At 40.5% G+C, this 18,097-nt stretch overlaps 1 protein-coding gene across 5 annotated transcripts in view; it reads left to right on the forward strand.

The window, feature by feature from the left end:
* kif26ab (kinesin family member 26Ab) overlaps positions 1–18,097 on the forward strand; it is a 175,475-nt gene that overhangs the window by 126,475 nt on the left and 30,903 nt on the right. For 4 of the 5 annotated variants that reach the window (XM_062042121.1, XM_062042122.1, XM_062042125.1 and 1 more), the window contains one exon: positions 9,152–9,335. In XM_062042121.1, the coding sequence (XP_061898105.1) occupies positions 9,152–9,335 (184 nt within the window). Of the gene's footprint in view, positions 1–1,433; positions 2,155–9,151; positions 9,336–18,097 lie in introns of those variants that run through there. The other variant, XM_062042123.1, reaches the window with a different exon arrangement.

Raw genomic sequence — 18,097 nt, forward strand, 5'->3', positions numbered from 1 at the left:
CAAGAGAGGACACTCCTGATGCCCCTCCTTAAACAAAGAAGATTGTTTCTTCCAAAAGGCTCCTCAATTTTACATTCATCTTTTAATCGACTCATTTATATACACAGCAGTCATTACCTGAGGTCTGTTCATGAGAAGACAGTGACAGAGCTGAAATGCTATCAGGCCCCTTCCAACTGCCACTGCTCTCAATTATGACGTCATGTTGACATATAGCACTTGAAACCACAGCGAGGAGAGAAGCATTAGTCTAATAATGACTGGTTCGGCTGTCAGTGTGACCAATGTTCACATTAGTATTGTCTTCCACTCGGACACTTGGCAATCAGGATGCAACAGGATCTAGTGGAATTGGAAGCATGTGGCAAAGCTTGAGGGGGGCAACCACTCTTGCACTTTGAAATAAGCCCCCGAGGCAAATTAAGTTGGACACGCTGCAAAACAGCACTGGGAAGGAGGAAGCTAAAGGTTACGTGATACATCAAACCGCTCCATTACGATTCTGTGCTCGGCAAATAAGTAGGCAGTGGTCGGGTTTTTAGTTTCCTTTTCTGCTCCAGTATTCAATCTATCTGAGTTCATAAAGGGGGCACTGTGTCAGAAGGAGAGTGTGTATTTGTGCGGAATGTTCTTTCATCTGGCAGCACTCACACTCACTCTGGCGGGCGCTCTCCAACAAGGCTGGCTGGTCGGCGGCCCAGAGAGCACCGTGCTAAATTAGCAGCCCAGGGAATACAGGGCGCTCTCGCCCACTCGCTTGCTTTCAATTCCCTTTTTCTACCCTTGACCGTTGACTGACTGCACTCAGTCACACAGTCCAGCATCAATCTGCCCTTCAACTTTGTCATCTGTTCAATGTCTCTGCCTCCTCACTCCCATTCAGTCAATGCATTGCTCATGCAGACTATCCATCTCCGTGCTCTTAAGTATAGCACGTGTAGCCCTTATGATTGATAACACTCTCATTTGTCTGCTTAATTACATTCTTTAACAAAGACTAACTGTGCATGTGTGACAAACCACACCAACACACTCTCACACCATGCATGCACTGTAGGCATACTAAACAAATCTGTTTGAAGTGTGGGACCCTAAAAGAAGAGAGGGCTCCTGTGTGCATTAAGTATTCATCTGACGTGCAGTGGGGTGCATGTGTTCGTGCACGTTGGGTTAGAGGAGCCTGTGTGTGTATGCGCGTGCAAATGTGTGTGCATACAGAGAAAAACAGCACTCCCAAATTGCGCCGCAAGCAGCCAGCGATCGAGCGCTCTGACACTTCGTCTGGCTGTCGAAGGGAAAAGGGGATGGGCCGGGGGGAAAAAATAAAGAGAGGGAGAGGAAGGGAAGGGATGGGGGAGCCAGGCAGGCAAGCAGGGAGAGAGACACACACACACACACTCACACACACACTCACACACACGCGCACACACAGCAGGACAGCTGCCAGCATTTCTCCAGTAGTAGGAGAAGGAGCGAGAGGCAGACTAGGAATTCTCTTCATTCTCAGCCAGCCGGAGAAAATCTTGCAGCCCAGTCAGGCATGGTCATTCCTGCGTGTGAGCGGCACTCTGGGAAGGATGTGGACATCAAATCTGGATTAACCACGCAGCCTGTGGCATGAATGCAGAATGGATGTGATGGAAGGGGCGGAGAGTGGAACTGTGTGCAGACTGTTGCTGCATTTTTGAATCTTTGGACCGAGGTTGGAACTTTTTTTTTTTTTGCTTGAAGAGGAAAGGAAAGCTTTGGAAGTGCTTTAGTAGTGCGTGAAATGAGATGCTCAGTCTGGTCCTGACCCCCTCATTTCCTCCTCCTAAGAAGCCTGGTGGACTCCCTGCCCCCCTCACCCACTTGGTACTCTTCCTGGCTGCCCACCCTGCGCTTTTCATCCCTTCACGTCCTCCTGTTTTTCATCGTCTTCCCCCACCTCCTCCAGCTTCTTACAAACCTTTCTGAAATCAGGTGGAACTTCCATGATTGCCATCGGAGCACGACTGGCGAGCGGCCCCGCCTCGCTACGGACCCTGGCGGCGTGTCACGTGTTCAAGTAATGGAGAGCGCCCACAACCCGGACATGGACTGCAAAGTTGAACTCTTATCAGTTGTCTGTTTTCTGACTATGAGTGCACTCTAGATGATGGATTGGAAAGAGCTGTAAGTACACATCGCAGCATTCCCTCCAACTTTATTTTATTTGCACCAAACATGCATCGCAGCCTGACAGCCACACGTTGCTTATGAATGTCGCTTCTCTGGCAGTGAACAGGTGAACAAGCTGTCTGAGTCTGTCCTCATTTTCTTCTGACTGATCATGGATAAGAAAGAAAGATGAGGGGAGAAGTAGCCTGACAGGAAGTGACAAGTCATTCATTTCCTTTTCCTGTCTATTAGGTGTTTGGGTGGAAAAATACATACCTCATCATCTTTTCACCTCACTTTCATCTAAGCATGAGAGCATTATTATGTAGCATGATGTATACCTCAAGGTGACACACTTTGGGTTGCACAAACTCTGCACTGATAATGACAGTTACCGATAAATTTCAACGTATTTTTATTTCTGGTTGCTTTTTGATGATTTATCTCATAGGAGAGGCAGGAGTGACAGACAGGGTACATTCATCTCGAATGAATTATTGGCTCTATGGACAGTATCTATCAGTCCACGTATGCATGTGTATCACAAATTTAGTTTCCACCTTTCATTCTTTTCATTTCACAGTCATCTCCTCAATCTCCGTTTTTCGCCCTGTCCATCTCGCCGGCATGCTATCACACATCAGCAACTCCCCCGGGAGAACCTTCTGCTGTAGCCCTCTCGGATGCAATAATTATTCCATCAGCCGGCAGCGTGTTCCTTGATTGTGCTCAAGGGTTGTCGCTGCAGGGGGGCGTACAGTGGATATGGGAGGGGATGCGAGGTGTACTGGTAGTAGTCACTCCAGAACACAGGGAGGGGGGCCGTGTTTTTGGCAGGGGCCCGCCCAGTCCTGCCCAGTAAAAGACTAATGAGGCTTGCTTTTTCTTGTTTATACACTTTTCTACCACTGCTGTTCCCATGCGGCTTCCCTGCAATGACTTTTCAGTGAATTGTAAGAATATTGCTTTCCCCGTGACCTTGTGTTTCCATCTGGGGTGTTAGTTGAGCCTAGGAGATACATGCCTAAGTTTGGCCGTATTCCCTGCAGACTGAGCAGAGAGATTGCTGCCACACTTTAGACAGAAAGGAGCTGATGGGCTAGACACAGTTGGCCCTGTCTGACTCTCTTTGTAAGGCGGGAGACGGCAGACTGTAATTAGAAGACTGTCCAAAATGTTACTTCTATTATGTCAATTTACACAGCAATATTCCTTAAATGACATACAGTTTTGTAGACAATTAGGACATCTCATGACCATGTGGTGTTGTGCTCAAAGTGCTTTAGAAGGCATGCTAGCATACCGTATTTTCCGGACTATAAGGCGCACCGGATTATAAGGCGCACCTTCAATGAATGGCATATTTCAAAACTTTGTTCATATATAAGGCGCACCGGATTATAAGGCGCACCTATGCATCCATTAGATGGAGCTGCGCTAAAGGGAATTCAACAAAACAGTCACATAGGTCAGTAAAACTTTATTAATAGATTACAAACCAGCGTTCTGACAACTCTGTTCACTCCCAAAATGAATAAACAGCTGTTTTATTATTTTCCCCGAGGTAAAGTCAGTGACGTGGTGTTTTGTTTATCTTTTAACAACAGCAAGGTATACATGTAGTGCAACATTTATATCACATAGTGGAGGGAAACTTTTCCCTGATTTAATAAACACGTAAAAAACAGTGATACTCCATCCATCCATCCATCCATCCATTTTCTACCGCTTGTCCCTTTTGGGGTCGCGGGGGTTGCTGGAGCCTATCTCAGCTGCATTCGGGCGGAAGGTGGGATACACCCTGGACAAGTCGCCACCTCATCACAGGGCCAACACAGATAGACAGACAACATTCACACTCACATTCACACACTAGGGCCAATTTAGTGTTGCCAATCAACCTATCCCCAGGTGCATGTCTTTGGAGGTGGGAGGAAGCCGGAGTACCCGGAGGGAACCCACGCAGTCACGGGGAGAACATGCAAACTCCACACAGAAAGATCCCGAGCACGGGATTGAACTCAGGACTACTCAGGACCTTCGTATTGTGAGGCACATGCACTAACCCCTGTCACACCGTGCTGCCAGTGATACTGTTACGGTAAATCAAACGTTAGTGCAATCACCATATAGTAACACTGAAAATAGTGCAGAGCAATAACAATATATCAATAACTCAACGTTGCTCAAACGTTAATGTCACACAACACAACACACAAAATAAACATGTAAAGGTCACTTTATTAAGTTATTCCTCATCCACGAATCCCTCAAATTCTTATCTTCAGTGTCCGAATTAAACAGTTGGGCGGATTAAGTCGTCATTAATCGAGTCAGTGTTGCTGCTGCTCTAGTCCCGTGTTCTACTGCTTGTCAGCCTTAAGTTTAAACTCTACGTCGTAAGCGTGTCTCTTAATAGGAGCCATTTTGGGGTCTTTACATGAACAAACAAATGGAAATCAAAACGGCACGCCTCGCGCAGTCATATATATCCCAGCATGCACCGCACGCTTCTACTTCTTCTACGGGGGCGGCTGCTTACCGTAGAAGAAGAATTTCTTCTTCTACGGTAAGCAGCCGCCCCCGTAGAAGAAGGCTGGGATATATGACTGGGGGAAAATGAAGTTGGCGGCTGCTTACCGTAGAAGAAGAAGCGCTTTTTCTTCTACGGGGGAAAAAGAAGTTGGGGGCTGCTTACCGTAGTTGCAAGACCTAAACTTTATGAAAATGAAGTTTAGGTTTGTTGTGGCTCAATATTGGTCCATATATAAGGCGCACCGGATTATAAGGCGCACTGTCAGCTTTTGACAAAATTGGAGGTTTTTAGGTGCGCCTTATACTGCGGAAAATACGGTACATGTTATCCTGAGATCCTCAAAGTTCTATAATCATCAGACAAATGGTCATTGGCTACCCTCATTCTGCAGACCAATTTTAATTTTTTGTTAAAATTCGATGTTTTTATGTTGTTTTACAAAAAAATGTGACTCCTATTTATGTCAGAATGTGTCCGTAAAGTGTCTTAAATGTGCCCAAAACAGAGTGATACAATTTGTGTAAGTTTCATTTGTGGCAATTTCAAGGATTTTGTGGAAAACTAGTAGACATTTTCTTTACCTAATTGTTTTGCGTCGTAGAATAAGAAAGATGAGGGCAAGAATTTTGGGTGTGTGGGTAAAAAATCGGAGACATTGATGTAAGTTCAAAAACATATTTTTTTTCGGGTCTGATTGTTTACTGCTGCTTGTCAGTGTCACTACCCGATTGGTACTGGAAGACATGATTTGTCCACAAATTCACAAGGACTACATCATGGCCTGTCGATTTATTTTTTCGGCAGTTATTGCTGTCAATGCCACAATTGTTTCATTGTTATGTTAATCCTAATTAAAATAACAGTGTAATTTAGAACATTACATACAAAGCAAACAAATATCAAGAAAACAGTTTTTAACGGTCACATGGGTGACAATCGATTGGCACTCCCTGATTCGTATGAAAGCCCGAACATGTCTCCCTCGGTTCGGCAGCCTTCAATTAAATAAAATACAATGTAATCAAGTTTATTTTAATGCTTTATTTGCATCAAATTCATAAATTCACAGTACTTCAATTGCAAAGTCTACAGTACTTTTTGTGTTGGCCTGCAGATTTCGATTTAAATTAAGTGTCTTGGTTGGAAAAATAAATACAATTACCGAGACCTATTATTCAAAACCAACTTTTCTTACCTATTGGTACCTGTGTTTGTGCATTTGAGATTTGCTTGAATTTAGAAAATTTGGCTTTGGAATTTTCCCCGTCAGCAGATATCTCCATATATTACCTAAAGAGCTTTGCGCCAGTCCACCGTTGTAATTGTAGTCAATAAGCGCCTTCTTTTTCTCTATCCTCTTGTTGTGGGGCAGACTGGTTCGTACATGCACATGCATCCTCCGCTGTTGCCATTTCTAATACGTATAGTTCTAACTTATATTTGTCAGTGGAAGTCATATGTAAGCGCCAAGAACCATACATGTTATGTTGACCACAAGGAAGTGTTTTTAATGTAGAAACAAAATCATAGTAAAAACTTGTTAAAATTCAGTTCTGATTTTTCAAAATATTAATTGATGTAGTAATTTTCATTTCATTGTTCTCTTGTTGTATCATATATGCTTTTTTTTGTTATTGAAAAAAACAAACATTGAAATATCATAGCACGTGACATCGCAGATGCTTCATCGTTTCCAGAGACATGCGCGGACCGATTGAGTCTTTTGGTACCGATTGGGTAGTAAGTCCCTCTTTTTTTTCATGCCTATATATTTTGGTGAAGAATTGAGAGGTTAGTCAACTTTCGATGATGTACAAACCCCGTTGCCATATGAGTTGGGAAATTGTGTTGGATGTAAATATAAACGGAATACAATGATTTGCAAATCCTTTTCAACCCATATTCAATTGAATGCACTTCAAAGACAAGATATTTGATGTTCAAACTCATAAACTTTTTTTTTTTTTTTGCAAATAATAATTAACTTTGAATTTTATGGCTGCAACACGTGCCAAAGTAGTTGGGAAAGGGCATGTTCACCACTGTGTTACATGGCCTTTCCTTTTAACAACACTCAGTAAACGTTTGGTAACCGAGGAGACACATTTTTTAAGCTTCTCAGGTGGAATTCTTTCCCATTCTTGCTTGATGTACAGCTTAAGTTGTTCAACAGTCCGGGGGTCTCCGTTGTGGTATTTTAGGCTTCATAATGCGCCACACATTTTCAATGGGAGACAGGTCTGGACTACAGGCAGGCCAGTCTAGTACCCGCACTCTTTTACTATGAAGCCACGTTGATGTAACACGCGGCTTGGCATTGTCTTGCTGAAATAAGCAGGGGCGTCCATGGTAACGTTGCTTGGATGGCAACATATGTTGCTCCAAAACCTGTATGTACTTTTCAGCATTAATGGCGCCTTCACAGATGTGTAAGTTACCCATGTCTTGGGCACTAATACACCCCCATACCATCACAGATGCTGGCTTTTCCACTTTGCGCCTATAACAATCCGGATGGTTCTTTTCCTCTTTGGTCCGGAGGACACGACGTCCACAGTTTCCAAAAACAATTTGAAATGTGGACTCGTCAGACCACAGAACACTTTTCCACTTTGTATCAGTCCATCTTAGATGAGCTCAGGCCCAGCGAAACCGACAGCGTTTCTGGGTGTTGTTGAGAAACGGTTTTTGCCTTGCATAGGAGAGTTTTAACTTGCACTTACAGATGTAGCGACCAGCTGTAGTTACTGACAGTGGGTTTCTGAAGTGTTCCTGAGCCCATGTGGTGATATCCTTTACACACTCGCTTGTTGATGCAGTACAGCCTGAGGGATCGAAGTTCACGGTCTTAGCTGCTTACGTGCAGTGATTTCTCCAGATTCTCTGAACCCTTTGATGATATTACGGACCGTAGATGGTGAAATCCCTAAATTCCTTGCAATAGCTGGTTGAGAAAGATTTTTCTTAAACTGTTCAACAATTTGCTCACGCATTTGTTGACAAGTGGTGACCCTCGCCCCATCCTTGTTTGTGAATGACTGAGCATTTCATGGAATCTACTTTTATACACAATCATGGCACCCACCTGTTCCCAATTTCCCTGTTCACCTGTGGTATGTTCCAAATAAGTGTTTGATGAGCATTCCTCAACTTTATTTCCTCAACAGTATTTATTGCCACCTTTCCCAACTTCTTTGTCACGTGTTGCTGGCATCAAATTCTAAAGTTAATGATTATTTGCAAAAAAAAAAAAGTTTATCAGTTTGAACATCAAATAGGTTGTCTTTGTAGCATATTAAACTGAATATGGGTTGAAAATGATTTGCAAATCATTGTATTCCGTTTATATTTACATCTAACACAATTTCCCAACTCATATGGAAACGGGATTTGTATATCTCGTAAAACTGTGACCTGAGCTCTAAGACTGCAATCACATCAGATGCATATTAGATTCATGACCATATCCTAAAGAGGCCTAGGTCGTACTTGAAAAAAATCTGATGCAGGTCACATGATATGGGGCAAACAAATCGGAATTGTCCTGCACTGTGAATGTAGCCTTTCTCTTTTACTCAATAGTTGCCTGTGCAAAGACGTTTTTTTCAACCAATCTTATTGTAATTTTGCAAACACGTGCTTGTGAATTCCCTGAAAGTGTGGTCCCAATTGTATGGTGATTTGTGTTAACGCCCTTAAGTTACAGTGGGTATTTTGTACAGCCCATTGAATTGTGTGAAACATTTCAAGTCAATCCGATTTATGGTTTCAACAATTGTGTTTTAATAAGACAGCCACCATGTCAGAAAAATAATTGCATAGGCAGAACAGTAAGGATGCATGTTTAGCCAATTGCTTACCCTTTTGTGTGCAAAGGTTCATGTGTACAAAAGTTGATTTACACAAACACGTACTATCAATTCATAAGACAGGTATGCGCTTCCTATCTTATGTACAGGTGATGGCCTAATTGGTTTTGATAAATGGGAAAAAAAACATCCAACACTACATGTTTTGCTTTGACTTTTATGACAGGTGGATACTATGTGTCATAGTTGATTATTTTCAGCCCCAGAGAGAGACATGGTTTTATCCCAGGGGAGAGAGTGTTTGTGTCTGTGACAGTTGTGTTTGATCAAGATGAATGCAAGCTTTGGCCCCTGTGTCAATAGTCTCTGAAGAGCTGTAACTCGGAATCCTTCATCTAACATATTTGCGGTTACCTGGGGGTAGCAAAAAATAAGAATTACTTCAGTATTATCTTTCTTGTTAGGAGCCTAGGAAGACCAGTGGGAGGGAGTGTTGGAAAACAGAAAGGAGCTTGTTTTTCTTCCTGCTAGTACACAATTTATGATTTCTCAAGTTGGATCGAGTTGGAACATGTCAAGCTTGACATTTAAAATCAATATACTACATGTTTTTATACCTCTTTGAATAGTATACCTTCCGCAACTGAGACTCCTTGTTTGTTTGCAGGGCAGCACAGAAGCTGAACCTGTCCACCAAACGGAAGAAGCACCAGCCTATCCCGCTCCACCCGCAGGAGCCCTCCATCTACCCTACCAATTTCAGCGGCATCCTGCAGGTTTCGCCCCCTCCTGCCCCGCCATGCCTGCTCAGGGCCGTTTCCAAAGTGAAAGAGAACCCAGGGATGGGCAAGGTGAGGCACACATCCTCAAATATGTACAGACTGAACACAATCATATAGAAATGTATACACATACAGTACATCTAAAAGTGTGTGTGTGTGTATGTGTGTGTGTGTGTGTGTGTGTGTCACATGGGGCGTAGTTATGTGCCCAAAGCCGGAAGAGGGCAGGATATAATGCCTACAACACTTTAAGTTAGCGCCCTCTAGGCAGCCGCGTAAATTTGCTGACAACCCTTTTTATTCAAGTAGATAAAAGGACAAAGGGGCTCTTTTGCTTGAGATATTTTATTTCAATGTGGATGATAACTACTAAACAACTGAAGGTGAAGAATCCTTATCTCCTATTTACAATAGATCATTAATACAAACATTTCCCTGATTTCCCCATCCCCCAAAATGTGTTTTTTATTGATCTTATAACAATATGTATCATTAGAACCTGTATGACCAGCAAATATGATTGTTGTAAGTAGTTTGCTTCCCTTTTTAGAGAAGTGGTGCATAAGACCACTAGAAATTGTGGGGTTTTATGACATCAGAACAACAACACTCCTCCTTCATGATGCCCTCTCTGACCGGTTCGAGCGAGATTAACCCGCCTCGTGTATACAGCCACCACCCTGCAGAAGACAGTTTTATCTATATACATACCGTAGTTTCCGGACTATAAACCGCTCTTTTTTCCAAGCTTTGAAACCTGCAGTTTATACAAAGGTGCGGCTAATCTATGGATTTTTCTTCGCTAACAATTATGGAATGGATTAAGCAAAGAAATCAAACAATATTCTACAATGATGCTCTTTAAGAAACTTTTCAAACTCAACGTGTTTATAAAGTACAGGGAAAAAGAATCCTGATAAACATATTGAACCTCATTAGAAAAGGGGAAAATCTTATTCATCTCGTAAAGGATGAATAAAGACATCAATGACTTTTGTTTAATCAGCTGTTTTACTGGCACAGGCAACGTTTGGAAACAATTAAGGTATATAAATAACATTTACAAAATCTTTCTATGTCAATATCTTATTTCACAACGTACCGGTATATACAGGTATCTGCGTCTAGAAAATACGATGTATATATATATATATATATATATATATATATATATATATATATATATATATAAGCAGGCTTCACTGCACATCCTAAAATAAAGCCTGGCGCTCTGCGAACTATCTGTTAGTCAGCTACAGACATCAGTGCTGTGTGTTTGATACATTTTTCTTAAGCAAATAGGCTAACCTAGCATGCTGTGGCTCACGTAGCTATGCTAGTGTGGCTAACGTTAGCGTCCTGAGGATGTTTTGTAAGCGATATATGGCATTTACTACATCGGACAAGTGCAGAGTTACAGTGTATATGTGAAATGTGTATTGCACAATAGTATTTGTCCAAGCCACACAATGTTGTGGACAAACATAGCTAGTTAAGCATTAAAGCTACAGACACACAAAATGGTGTGTTACCAGTCGGGCATTCTAAAAACTTTTTTTAAACCATCTAAGTTCTAGCATCAAGGATAAAGTTTAGGCAAACAAATGATCAAATACACTATTGTGGGACCTCTGAGGTGTTTTTACATTATTATTTACAATGAAGGGCCTTTCAAAATTGCAATGAATTCCTTCTTTGGCCAACGCATAACCCTACACACAAGCAAAAAAACAACCCACCAGTAGTGAAAGCATTACCTCATCCCTGCGCTTGACAGAGGTAAATATACAGAAGAAGCGGGTAAAGCCGGGTGTAGACGAACGCAGTCTGCTGCGGCCCAAACAGATTCAGTCTGATAAGCCTGCTGGAATGTCATGAATTCACTCATTTGTGAGTCCAACATTCCTCTCACAGGAATACAGAAGCACAGCAACAGCTTTTACTTCCAAATCTGTAGCTGTGTCAACAACAGGTTTTCACGTGAGGTGCACTGTGCGCTTATGAAAGTCGTAGCAATGCAGCAGTCATTAAAGAAAGCTGTGTAAACACATCACTCTTCCTCTGTGGTTTGCTGGCTATTGTTTGTCTGAGCCGGCGTCCTGTATTTATTAAACAGACGTACCCAAACAAGATTAGGTCCCACTTGAGTAGCGTTTATTTTGCACCAGGTAGCCAGATAGTCGGGCCATTTATTGTAAGTTTCCCTGCAATACAGACTTAGTATGGTAAACAAGCCCTCAATAGAGTTAAACTATGCATCTGTTTTCCTCAAGGTTTTTTTTCAAATAAGTAATTAACATGAATGGCATTGTTGGAAGTGCACAAAGCTATATTGTAATTCTAAAGCAATCACAACCCTTACTTTCTGTCATACCCATATGTATTTCACTTGTTGACTGGCTTGATGCAGTATGATAGTAGTACTAGTAGTAAGGCTTTGCCACTATCTTTCTCTTTGTTTCGGTCTGTTTGTAATGTTTCAGAGTGCAAAAGCAGGTCACTTCTACTTTTGACTTCAGCATTCTGTAGTGTTGATTTAGGGATTGCCGAACCACACTAATGGACTTGGTGGGGGATCAAGGGGCAGTGAAACATGGGCCATTAGCACACCTGGATGAGGTGTGAAAATACCGTAGCCAATCCTCAGAGGACTCAAGCATGTGAGTTTTGCCAGCATAAATATAACTGAGGCATTCTCTGTGCGAGATACTGCAGGCATATGTGGAAGGACACTTTAAATGTCATAGCAAATGCAATTTTATCAACATATGCACATGTCAGTCATGGCAACACGCCCCCCATGGAGTGAAAACCTAAGGCAGACTCACTGCAACAGATCTGTTTCCATAACATTGATTTAGTGCACTATATTTATTTAGGGGTAGAAAGTAGGTATGTCCCGACCCGTTATCCGATATCAGCAAAAAACGGCTAGATCAGTCTACATCTAAAATTTCTGATATAAACCTCTATAAACATCCTCCAATATATACATTCTGATATAAGTGGTCAGTTTTGCTCATCCTAACTTCTCTTCTTGTTATCTTAACAGACAGATAACAGGTTGTCAATGAAGACTCCACTTTAGAGTTTGCTTTAAAAAAACATTGTAAAACTGAACAGAAACCCAGTTTGTCAATTATACATGTGAGACAATATAAATTCCCTGTGACATTTCAACATTAGATTAAATGTTTTCAAATAAATTTACAAGCATATGTAGTACAAATATACATAGAATTGTATACATACAAACATTTACCGGTATATAGATTTAAAAACACATCTGTTATTAATTAAGGCGAGTCATCCAGACATACCCATGTTTCTCCTTCTTCTACATGTACAGAGGCTTGTGGAAATCACACATGAATACCTTAAGAGAAGAAAACGTGCGATTGCAGCTATTTCGCATACAACACTTCTCAGACGGCAAGAGAACTTTCTAATGTCCAGGTCAGCTGTGGTTCTAATTACCGAAGAACTTTGTCCATTTGTCGAAGGAGAGACAACGAGAATGCGGGCTCCCGTGGATGTGATAAAAAAGGTAGCGTGTACTTTGTATTACCTGGCCGACGAGGGAAGACTACGGAAAACAGCGAGGTTAGACACAGACAGGTTAGGTGGGATTTACCCTGGATAACCTTAGCCGGCTTAGTGTAGAAGAGGCATTAGAGGCAGAATGGATTGCTCCTATTAGCTGCATTGCCTGACACCTAGAACGAATAAATTATTATTAATAATATTATTATTATTATATTAATCAAAACACTTTCTGTCTTCTTGTCTCGTATAAGAATTGTGAACGATAGGCAAAATTCCAAAAAAGTGCAGTTCCCCTTTAAATGCTCTTGCAGTGCTGCTGTGAAAAGTTATTTCTAATTTGCACAGTTTGTTGTATTGTTTTTTTGTCTTTGACCATGACACTGTACATCTATGACCCTTGAGCCTCAAAAGGCCTGTTTAGGGTGTTCTGATCAGGGTAAAATACTGCCAATTCCGATCATCCATAAGTGAGATCAGCTAATATGAGCACATGTGTTACAAATGTTGTTTTTTTTAATTATTTATTTATGGTGAGTGCTGTTAATTATATATCTGAATTGGTTTTGTATTGGAAGTAAAAATTGTAATGAGACATGAAAGGAGGTGGTGACTTGTCCAGGGTGTACCCCGCCTTCCGTCCGAATGCAGCTGAGATAGGCTCCAGCACCCCCCGCGACCCCAAAAAGGGACAAGCGGTAGAAAATGGATGGAGACATGAAAGATAGGCAGGCAGGAATGAAAGGTCAAAAGTACTTTTGAACAAAGCCAATATTTCTGTCCAGCTATAGCATAACTTCAACATAGTTGAACTCTTCCTCTAACTTTTCTTCCAGACCGCTACCCACTCTAATTGACTCCATCCTTCAAATGAATGACATTTCAATAGATGTGATTTCAAAGCGCGATGGAACCTCGACAGGCTTCAAAGCCAATTGATGCTGAAAGCGAGAGTGAGCAAGTGAGGCTGAGATGGCAGATATGAATTAGATGGCCATCCCTGGGACGCTGCACAGGAAATTCATCATCTCATTAATGCTAGACATTAATACAGTTTAAACTACCCTTTTTAGTTAATTGGTCTAGGACGGAGGGAAGGGCACAATTGTGTCTGACCTGTTTAAAATAAATGTGGTCACAGTGATTACCATCCTGATCTTTGGTGATAAAAGTCACGTTGAATAAAATCACACACATTCAGATATTTTAACGTGTCAATTTCCTCACTGTAAGTCACAAACCGTTAAGAAATTAATGGGATTCAGCCTTATTTTAAGCTTCATAATTCCTTTGATGCATTGTTCGTGTTTTCAGGTTGACCGAGTTCAAGCTTCTTTTGCACGTTACCCAAAATAACTTGACTGCTTTAATTACTATGAAACTTCGCCGATGGACTTAAAGAAACCCTTAAATTTTGTTCTGTAGATGTACTTGTCACTGTAAAAACTCTGATCAAATGATGCATACATTGCCACCTACAGGACACAATTGACCATGGTATGTTGACCTGTCTCTGTATTTTGGGGTCACGCCAACAGCCGACGATGTGTCAAAAGTATTTTTGTTAGGCACACAAAATAAGGCTGCACAAGTGACTCAAAGCTTAATTTTCTAAGCAACAAAAAAACAAGACCAAAGAGGTGGCATGCACACGATGACCATACAATACACACAATAAGTGGATTGCAACACCGTCTACCTGACAGCAGGTATGTGCACATGGGCAAAATGTATTTAATCTAAACATAATTTTAATTACATAGTTACTCCGTACATAGACCCTGAAAAAAAATATCTGATTATGACGTGCATTTGTATGCATCACACCTCAAATCAGAATACTTTATTTTGACATGCGCAGCACATACCGTAAACGAAAGTGTAAGAAGAAGAAGAAGGGACTTACGCTGTCAACAAACATGGCTCTGTGTATTTCTGCTTGTTTTGTCACGTTATTTATTTAGCAATGTTTCTTCTGTTCGCTACTTTTGTTTTACCTCTCTTTTTGAAATGGAGCTGCTCTGTGCCCTCTACATTGTGATATGAACGGGTTGCAGTAATTTCTGTATTTGCAGACGTGACTCGGAGTAGCTGTAAGGTTGGGAATAATACAGCTTGTTGATTGTTACACATATAAATATTATATAATAATATATATATATATATATATATATATATATATATATATATATATATATATATATATATATATATATATATATATATATATATATATATATATATATATTTACTGTATATATATATATATGTATATATACGTATATGTATATCTTTATATACGTATATATCAATCAATCAATCAATCAATGTTTATTTATATAGCCCTAAATCACAAGTGTCTCAAAGGGCTGTACAAGCCACAACGACATCCTCGGTGTCGAGTGGGTCTGACATAATATTGTGAAAGTCCAACACATCAGCGAAAGTCCAGTCCATGGTGGGGCCAGCAGGAACCATCCCGAGCGGAGACGGGTCAGCAGCGTATAGATGTCCCCATCCGATGGACAGGCTAGCGGTCCACCCCGGAGCAGAGTAGAAAAGAAAAGAAAAGAAACGGCAGATCAACTGGTCTAAAAAAGGGGGGGTCTATTTAAAGGCTAGAGTATACAAATGAGTTTTAAGATGAGACTTAAATGCTTCTACTGAGGTAGCATCTCTAACTTTTACCGGGAGGGCATTCCATAGTATTGGAGCCCGAATAGAAAACGCTCTATAGCCCGCAGACTTTTTTTGGGCTCTGGGAATCACTAATAAGCCGGAGTTCTTTGAACGCAGATTTCTTGTCGGGACATATGGTACAATACAATCGGCGAGATAGGCTGGAGCTAAACCGTGTAGTATTTTATACGTAAGTAGTAAAACCTTAAAGTCGCATCTTAAGTGCACAGGAAGCCAGTGCAGGTGAGCCAGTATAGGCGTAATATGATCAAACTTTCTTGTTTTTGTCAAAAGCCTTGCAGCCGCATTTTGTACCATCTGTAATCTTTTAATGCTAGACATAGGGAGGCCCGAAAATAAAACGTTACAGTAATCGAGACGAGATGTAACGAACGCATGAATAATGATCTCAGCATCGCTTGTGGACAAAATGGAACGAATTTTAGCGATATTACGGAGATGAAAGAAGGCCGTTTTAGTAACACTCTTAATGTGTGACTCAAACGAGAGAGTTGGGTCGAAGATAATACCCAGATTCTTTACCGAGTCGCCTTGTTTAATTGTTTGGTTGTCAAATGTTAAGGTGGTATTATTAAATAGATGTCGGTGTTGAGCAGGACCGATAATCAGCATTTCCGTTTTCTTAGCGTTGAGTTGCAAAAAGTTAGCGGACATCCATTGTTTAATTTCATTAAGACATTTCATTAAGGCCTATATATATATATATATATATATATATATATATAAATATATATATATATATATATATATATATATATACATATTTATATATATATATATATATATATATATATATATATATATATATATATATATATATATATATATATATATATATATATATATATATATATATATATATATATATACATACACATATATATATACATACACATATATATATATATGTATATCTATATATACGTTTATATATATATGTATATCTATACATATATACACTACCGTTCAAAAGTTTGGGGTCACCCAAACAATTTTGTGGAATAGCCTTCATTTCTAAGAACCAGAATAGACTGTCGAGTTTCAGATGAAAGTTCTCTTTTTCTGGCCATTTTTAGCGTTTAATTGACCCCACAAATGTGATGCTCCAGAAACTCAATCTGCTCAAAGGAAGGTCAGTTTTGTAGCTTCTGTAACGAGATAAACTGTTTTCAGATGTGTGAACATGATTGCACAAGGGTTTTCTAATCATCAATTGGCCTTCTGAGCCAATGAGCAAACACATTGTACCATTAGAACACTGGAGTGATAGTTGCTGGAAATGGGCCTCTATACACCTATGTAGATATTGCACCAAAAACCAGACATTTGCAGCTAGAATAGTCATTTACCACATTAGCAATGTATAGAGTGTATTTCTTTAAAGGCCTACTGAAATGAATTTTTTTTATTTAAACGGGGATAGCAGATCTATTCTATGTGTCATACTTGATCATTTCGCGATATTGCCATATTTTTCCTGAAAGGATTTAGTATAGAACAACGACGATAAAGATTGCAACTTTTGGTATCTGATAAAAAAAAAGGCTTGCCCCTACCGGAAGTAGCGTGACGTAGTCAGTTGAACATATACGCAAAGTTCCCTATTGTTTACAATGATGACCGCATGAAGTGAGAGAGATTCGGACCGAGAAAGCGACAATTTCCCCATTAATTTGAGCGAGGATGAAAGATTTGTGGATGAGTAAAGTGCAAGTGAAGGACTAGTGGGGAGTTGAAGCTATTCAGATAGGGAAGATGCTGTGAGAGCCGGGGGTGACCTGATATTCAGCTGGGAATGACTACAACAGTAAATAAACACAAGACATATATATACTCTATTAGCCACAACACAACCAGGCTTATATTTAATATGCCACAAATTAATCCTGCATAAAAACACCTGCGTGTTTGTTATGCTAGCTCCTAGCTCCTATGCTAGCTCCTAGCTCCATAGAACACGCCAATACAATTCAAACACCTGATCAACACACACAATCACTCAGCCCAAAAGACCGTTCACCTAACCCAAGGTTCATAAAGCTTATATATTTTTAAAAAGTTACGTACGTGACGCGCACATACGGTCAAGCTATCAAATGTTTAGCAGCCAAGGCTGCATACTCACGGTACCTGATATTCAGCTGGGAATGACTACAACAGTAAATAAACACAAGACATATATATACTCTATTAGCCACAACACAACCAGGCTTATATTTAATATGCCACAAATTAATCCTGCATAAAAACACCTGCGTGTTTGTTATGCTAGCTCCTAGCTCCTATGCTAGCTCCTAGCTCCATAGAACACGCCAATACAATTCAAACACCTGATCAACACACACAATCACTCAGCCCAAAAGACCGTTCACCTAACCCAAGGTTCATAAAGCTTATATATTTTTAAAAAGTTACGTACGTGACGCGCACATACGGTCAAGCTATCAAATGTTTAGCAGCCAAGGCTGCATACTCACGGTACCTGATATTCAGCTGGGAATGACTACAACAGTAAATAAACACAAGACATATATATATATATACTCTATTAGCCACAACACAACCAGGCTTATATTTAATATGCCACA

The sequence above is a fragment of the Entelurus aequoreus genome, linkage group LG03, assembly GCF_033978785.1.
Source record: "Entelurus aequoreus isolate RoL-2023_Sb linkage group LG03, RoL_Eaeq_v1.1, whole genome shotgun sequence".
Classification (NCBI taxonomy): Eukaryota; Metazoa; Chordata; class Actinopteri; order Syngnathiformes; family Syngnathidae; genus Entelurus; species Entelurus aequoreus.